Consider the following 7,304-nt stretch of genomic DNA (forward strand, 5'->3'; position numbering starts at 1 on the left):
ACACACACACACACACACACACACACACACACACACACACACTGGGGCTGTCTTTTTCTGCCACACACACACACACTGGGGCTGTCTGTTTATCTGCCACACACACACACACACACACACAGAAATTGGGGCTGTCTGTTTATCTGCCACATCTGACATTTCTTTGGGGGCTAAGCAAACTGTTTCCTCATCACTTTTTAAGTGAAAATGTACACTCTATTGTCCTTTTGGCTCCCCCCCCCCCGAATGTCTTCATCTCCCTGGCATTTGTCTTTTTCTTTGTGTTCTATTTAGGTTCCAGATGTGGAATCTCGTGAAGACTTAATTAAAAATCATTACATGGCAAGGATAGTAGAGCTTACATCACAGCTGCAGCTGGCTGACAGCAAGTCAGTGCATTTCTATGCTGAGGTGAGTGGGGGGGCAGTTCAGCTGTTACTTTCCCTGCCCTTCAGGAACTGGGCCACTTTCCTCTTGCCCTGTTGTCCACTGATAGACACTTGTGTCTGTTTGCTCTTGGTGTCTGTTGGTTGCTGTTCACAGTGATCAGTCTGCGTTCCACCCAGAAATGTCCAGTTCAATAGCTGTAAGACTGGCTTGTCATTTCCAAGTCATTGCAAAAACATTGGGAGAGTTAGAGGAGTCTTTCTGAAGTTTGCATACCAGGTGCTTGGAGCATTGTTTTTAAGGTTTCTTGCTTTCCAGTTAAGAGATGAGTAGACATTTACAGGGAGAAGGATTTTTAATATAAGCAAGGTAAAAGGCAAAAAAATGCATTTCTAAATACTCTCCATTTTCTAAATGGCAGGTTTGCAGAACTTAATTCCTATATATGATAAAATAAAGTGTGTAACGTTTTGAACAAAAGATATCACATCTTTCTGTTATGCTTTCTTTTTTTCTTACCAAATAATTTGTTCAGAGAATTAGAAAGGCACTATAAATAAAATTATGCACAACTTATAAAATAGTAGAAAGGGGAAAATGAAGGAAGTGCAGACATCAAATAATAAGAATCATTAGACCAAGTACTGCACTATGGCTCAAATTTGTAATCATAGCTACACCGGAGGTAGAAATCTAGAGGATTGCAATTCAAGGCCAGTCTGGGCATCAAAGTTAGCAAGACACTATCTTTCTCAATAAATTGGGTGTGGTAGTTTACACCTGTCATACCAGCTACTGGCTGCCATATGTAGGAGGATCAAGCTCTGAGACTGGCCCTAAGCAAAACCCCCACAAGGTCCTCCCTGAAAATAAGCTAAAAAAAAAAAAAAAAGGCTGAGCCAGGCACCCGTGCTCTGGCCTGTAATCCTAGCCACTCAGGAGGCTGAAATCTGAGGACCACGGTTCCAAGCCAGCCCGGGCAGGAAACTCCATGAGACTCTTATCTCCAATAAAAACCAATAGAAAACTGGAAGTGGCACTGTGGCTCAAGTGGTAGAGTACTTACCTAGAGTTGAAGAGCTGAGAGATGGCGCCCAAGCCCAGAGTTCAAGCTCCACAACCGACCAAAAAAAAAAGGCTGGGACATGCCTTATGTCTACCTAGTAAGCACAAGATCTTGCCTTGAAATCCCAGTACCACAAGAGGTAAAATGACTGCGTTAGAATGGGTTCTGTTCAGCTTGCAAGGTCTTCAGGGTTATAGATTTGAAACTTTATATTAAAGGTTAGTTAAAGATGGCAGACAGATGTGATGCTTAAAATTGAAAAAGAAAAAAGAATGACACCCTTTGTTGCAGCCTGACTATCTGCGATTGTCTCTTGCACTTCGTGGTGGAGAGGGCAACAGGAGCCATTTGCTAGCAGTGGGGAAGGGCTTTGTCTCTTTCCTGCTAAAATAAATGATGTGCCTAGCGCAGGGTGGTTAACCAGCAGCCACAGCATTTGTGCTTGATTCAAGTGATAGGTCCGTGGTTATCCAGGTCATGCAGTGCAGCATGCAATCCATCTCCATTGCTTGCTTGCTTCCCTGATTGATTTCTGGGCCAGTGACCCAGACTTGCGTTGTCTTCATGGGGGCCTTGCTTGACTCTCCCACTTGGTCAGGTGCAGGGCTAACTAAGCACAGAGTAGGTATTTGGTTAATAGGGAATGGTTGATTTGATTGGCTTATGTGCCCTGAAATTGTTTTGAAAAATAAAATGAGTAGCCAGGGAATTTTCAAGAGACTTGCTTATTTTAGTGAATGTATTCAGTCCATCTGTGACACAGGAATTTTGGGATTGCTTAGTTTTTTCTCATTTGTAAACAGGAAGTGGTGACCTCTTGTTTGACTTTACTGGAATGGACAGGCTAAGTGCCTGGTGTGCACACCACGATCACATGAGTCTCGTCAGCACCTTCCCCTTGGTCTCAGTGCCCCTGCAGAAAGTCTGGGGTCTGTTTTATTGCACACTCTCTTTGAACAAGAGTGTGAAATAGAACTTTTTTTTATTTTTCATCTGCTCTGGCTCTGGATGGTTTCCAGAGAAAACAGCTGTGCTGTCCCCTGTAACCTAGAGTGGGATTTATAAAGCTTTTATTGCGCCCATAAGGTGATGTTTAATGAAGGACTTCAAGCACAAGGATTGTGTTGGGCAGGAAAGTGCATGAGACTCTTGTCTCCAATTAGCCAGCAAAACGCTGGAAGTGGAGTAGAGCTTTGGCTCAAGTGGTAGAGTGCCCACCTTGAGAGTGCACACACACACACACACACACACAAAGAAAAGATCTAAGACTCATGGTTAGAAGCCACTGGTAACTTCTTTTTTTCCTGAGAGGAAAAGGTTTTAGCTTGTGCTTTACTTATTTTTTTTAACTTGCCACTTATTTATTTATTTATTTTCATTTTACTTTATTGTTAAAGGTGATATACAGAGGGGTTATAGTTACATAAGTCTGGTAAAGAGTACATTTCTTTTTGAACAGGATCACCTCTTTCCTCATTTTCTCCCAGTTTTTCCTTCCTGACCCCCTCCCCCACAAGATGTATAGTTCAATATAGTGTATAGTGAATATTACTGTTGGATTTGTTCACCCTTTCTCCCACCATTTCTGTGTCCTTCCTTACCCTCCCCCAAACAGATAAACACATACAAAACAAAATGTACAGAAATAAAATCAGTGACAAAAATAAAATCAGTGAAAAAATACAAGAAGCAAAATAATGTTAGACCTCTTCTTGGAGTTCATTTTGATAAATATCATTTTATATGATCATATGCACATAGCTATTGAGCCTTTGTGATCTTCTCCTAAGAATATCCTCACTGTGTGAATTTTTAGAGTCCTGTTTAATTTATCATGTCCAAGTATAGTTTTTTGTGTTTTGGTTTTTTTGTTTGTTTGTTTCTTTTGTCAGTTGTGGGACTTGAACTCTGGGCCTGGGCACTATCCCTCAGCATTTCAGTTCAAGGCAAGCACTCTACCACTTGAGCCACAGCACCACTTCCAGTTTTCTAGTGGATAATTGGAGATAAAAGACTCACTGACTGGGCTGGGAAGGTGGCTCAGTGGTAGAGCGCTTGCCTTGCATGCATGAGGCCCTGGGTTCAATTCCTCAGCACCACATAAGAAAAAAGAAAAAAAGCTGGAAGTGGCGCTGTGGCTCAAGTGGTAGAGCGCTAGCTTTGAGCTGAAGAGCTGAGGGACAGCACCCAGGCCCAGAGTTCAGACCCCAGGACTGGACCCTCCAAAAATAAAAAATAAAAAAGAGTCACTGACTTTCCTCTCTGGGCTGGCTTTGAACAATAATCCTCAGATCTCAGTCTCCTGACTAGGTAGGATTACAGGTGTGAGCCACCAGTGCCTGGCTTAGTTTTTTTTGTTTTTGTTTCTTTGTTTTTTGTCTTTTACCATCCATTATGTTTACTTGTAGATTTATAGGCACATTGTAATTACTACAGATGAGGGAAACCATGCAACCTATGTTTCTTTGGCTGGCTTAGTTTGCTTAATATGATTTTTTCCACATCTTTCCATTTCTTTATGCATGGGTCAATATCTTTCTGATGGAAGCATAGAAATCATATATATATATATATATATCACATTTTCTTGATCCATTCATTCACTGAGGGGCATCTGGTTGATTCCATATTTTGGCTATGGTAAACAATGGTGCACTGAACATGGTTGTTCTGTTGGCTTTAGTGTGGCCTTGTTTGTGGTCTATTGGATAAATGCCCAACAGTGGGATTGCTAGGTCATAGGGAAGCTCTATATTTAGTCTTTTGAGGAACCTCCATGTTGCTTTCCAGAGTGGTTGAACAAATTTACATTCTCACCAACAGTGTAGTAGTTCTCTTTTGGCCACATCCTAACCAGCATCTGTTATTGTTAGTTTTCTTGATATTGCCCATTCTCTCTGGGGTGAGATGGAATCTCAATGTTGTTTTGATTTGCATTTCTTTTGTGGCTAAGAGATATTGGACATTTCTTCATATGTCTATTGGTCATTCTTACTTCTTGTGAGAAGTCTCTCTTTACATCTTTAACCCATTTATTAATTGGGCTGTTGTTTCTTTGAGGGTTTATTTTTGGGAGGTTTAATTTTTTGAGCTCTAAGTATATTTTAGATATGAGCTCTAAGTATATTTAGATATGAGGCCCTTGTCTGATGCATAGCTAGTGAAAAATCTCCCTTTCTGTATGCTTTCTTTTTATCTTGCTAGCTATGTCCTTTGCCATGCAGAAACTCTTCCGTTTGATGCAGTCCCATTTATCCAGTCTTTCTTTGATTTGGATCTTTATTTAGGAAGTTTTAACCTGTGCTTAGGAGCCCTAGTGTTTTCCATCCTGTAATATTTTTATGGTATCTGGCCTTGCATTGAGGTCTTTGATTCATTTAGAATTGATTTTGGTGTAGGGTGATATATAAGGATCGAATTTCAGTTTTCTGCATGTGTATAGTCAATTTTGCCAGCATCATTTATTGAAGAGGCTGTCTTTCCTGTGTTTTTGGCTCCCTTATCAGATATTAGGTGGCTATATGTGTGTGGGTTTATTTCTGGGACTTCTTTTCTGTTCCATTGGTTCTTAGGCCGATTCTTGTGCCAGTACCAAGCTGTTTGTAATAGAGTTTGAAATTTGATATTGATATTCCTCCAGCACTTTTTTTCTGCTAAGGATTGTTTTTGCTATTTGGGGTCTTTTTCCATATGAATTTTTGGATTGCTTTCTCTCTGTCATTGAAAATGCTGTTGGGATTTTGATGGGTATTGCCTTGAGTTTTTAATTATTTCCCAGTGTTACTCCTTTGAATCCAGAAGCATGTAGGTTTTTTTTCTATTTCTTTAATTCTGCTTCAATTTCCTTGTTCAGATTTGTTGTTGGTGGTGGTGGTGGTCATGGAACTTGAGCTCTGGGCCTGGGCGCTGTCCTTGCGCTTTTCAGCTCAAGGCCAAGGCGAGCGCTCTAGAGCTTGTGCCATAGCGTCACTTCCGGTTTTCTAGTGGGTTTTTATTGGCGGTAAAAGTCTCATGGAGTTTCCTGCCCCGGCTGGCTTTGAACAGCGATGCTCAGATCGCAGCCTCCTGAGTGGCTAGGATTACAGGCGTGAGCTACCGGTACCTGGCTCCTTGTTCAGATTTTTAAAGTTTTGATAATAGAGGTCCTTCACATTTTTTGTTAATTCCTAGGTATTTCATATTATTTTTTTTGAGGCTGTTACACATGGAGTTGCTTTCTTGATTTCAGTCTCCATCTTCTTATTGTTGGCATACAGAAAAGCTACTGATTTTGGGCGGTTAATTTTATATCCTGTATTTTGCCAAAGTTTCAGATCAACTCATGTAAATTGGAGGAGGAATCTATAGGGTTCTTTAAATACAGGATCATGACATCTGCAAAGAGGGACAGTTTTACTTTTAACTTGCCTGTTTGGATCTCTGTTATGTTTTTCTCTTTCCTTGTTGCTCTTGTAGGAATTCCAGTACTATATTGAAGAGGAGTGTAGATAGTGGACATCCTTGTCTCATTCCTGATTTTAGAGGAAATGGTTTTGACTTTTCACCATTAAGTATAATACAGGCTGGTTTTTCATCTATAGCCTGTATTATATTGAAGAATGTTCCATGGATTCCTAACTTCTCCAGAACTTTTATCATAAAGGGGTGTTGGAGCTTGTCAAATGATTTTTCTGCATCTATTGAAATGATCCTGTGGTTCTTATCCTCGCTCCTATTGATGTGTTGAATTACATTAATTAACTTACATATAATCAACCAGCTTTGCATCCCTGGAGTGAATCCGGTTTGATTATAATATATGATTTTTTTGTTTGTTTGTTGTTGAATTCAGTTGGCCAGAATTTTATTGAGAAGTTTTGCATCGATGCTATCAAGGAGATGGGTCTGTAGTTATCTTTCTTTGATGAATCTCTCCTAATTGATTTGGGGCTGAGGATTGTGCTGGCTTCATAGAATGAGTTTGGTAGTGACACTGATCACTTTGGAAATGAATATATCCCTTTCATCTGTCTTAAGTACAAATGAATGCTGAGTAAATGGAGAATGTTCTTATGGTTTTGTAACCACTGGTCATTAGAGTAGAACTAGGGAAAAACACTGATGAGCTTGAACTGCTGGACTTTTTTTACTTTACTAAAATGATGAGGTAGGTTCACAGCTTTCTTCTATATAGTACCTATAGGTATTCAAGAAATATTGATGGAATGGATGGATGGATGGCTTTTGCTCTGGGGATCAAATTCTGGTAACTTTCCCTGAAACAGAATTTGTTTTAGACAATGCTGCTTCTACAAGTAGAATTTTTTTCTCACTTACAGTGCCGAGCACTCTCTAAAAGACTAGCGTTAGCTGAGAAGTCTAAGGAGGCACTGACAGAGGAGATGAAAATGGCCAGTCAGAACATCAGCAGACTGCAGGTGAGTTCATGAGTGTTACCTGCACAGGTAGTGTTTTATCATGGGACGTTCTTGGGAAGCAAAGTCAACTTTTCCTTTCAGAAAAGTAGTGCTACCTTGGGATTGTTTCTAACACATTTATAAGATTATTTCTTTGTTGCTTTGTATGGTCCTCCCCCACAGTATAACCCCTGCTTTCACTGTATTTGATGTTGGTATAATTAGTGTAGGGGAAGGGGAAAAACAAATCATTCAAATAGGGATACAGGTGGACCCTGTATGTGGAAAACGAACTTTATATCGAAAACGAACTTTACAACTTTGGTGCGGGGTGGGGGGGCCCTGCGGGGAGGATGGGGGGGCGGGGGGAGAATGGGAAGGGATGGGAAGGGGAAACAAAGGAGGTGGCTACAATGCTTGATAAGAAATGTACTCATTATCTTTGGCAACATATG

The 7,304-nt window shown here is 40.5% G+C and overlaps 1 protein-coding gene across 3 annotated transcripts in view; it reads left to right on the top strand.

The window, feature by feature from the left end:
• Positions 1–7,304, top strand: part of Ppp1r21 (protein phosphatase 1, regulatory subunit 21) — a 65,433-nt gene that overhangs the window by 53,505 nt on the left and 4,624 nt on the right. For all 3 annotated transcript variants that reach the window (XM_013018006.1, XM_013018008.1, XM_013018007.1), the window contains 2 exons: positions 295–411; positions 6,772–6,870. In XM_013018006.1, the coding sequence (XP_012873460.1) occupies positions 295–411; positions 6,772–6,870 (216 nt within the window). The remainder of the gene's footprint in view (positions 1–294; positions 412–6,771; positions 6,871–7,304) is intronic.

Source organism: Dipodomys ordii, unplaced genomic scaffold (assembly GCF_000151885.1).
Source record: "Dipodomys ordii isolate 6190 unplaced genomic scaffold, Dord_2.0 Scaffold37, whole genome shotgun sequence".
Lineage (NCBI taxonomy): Eukaryota > Metazoa > Chordata > Mammalia > Rodentia > Heteromyidae > Dipodomys > Dipodomys ordii.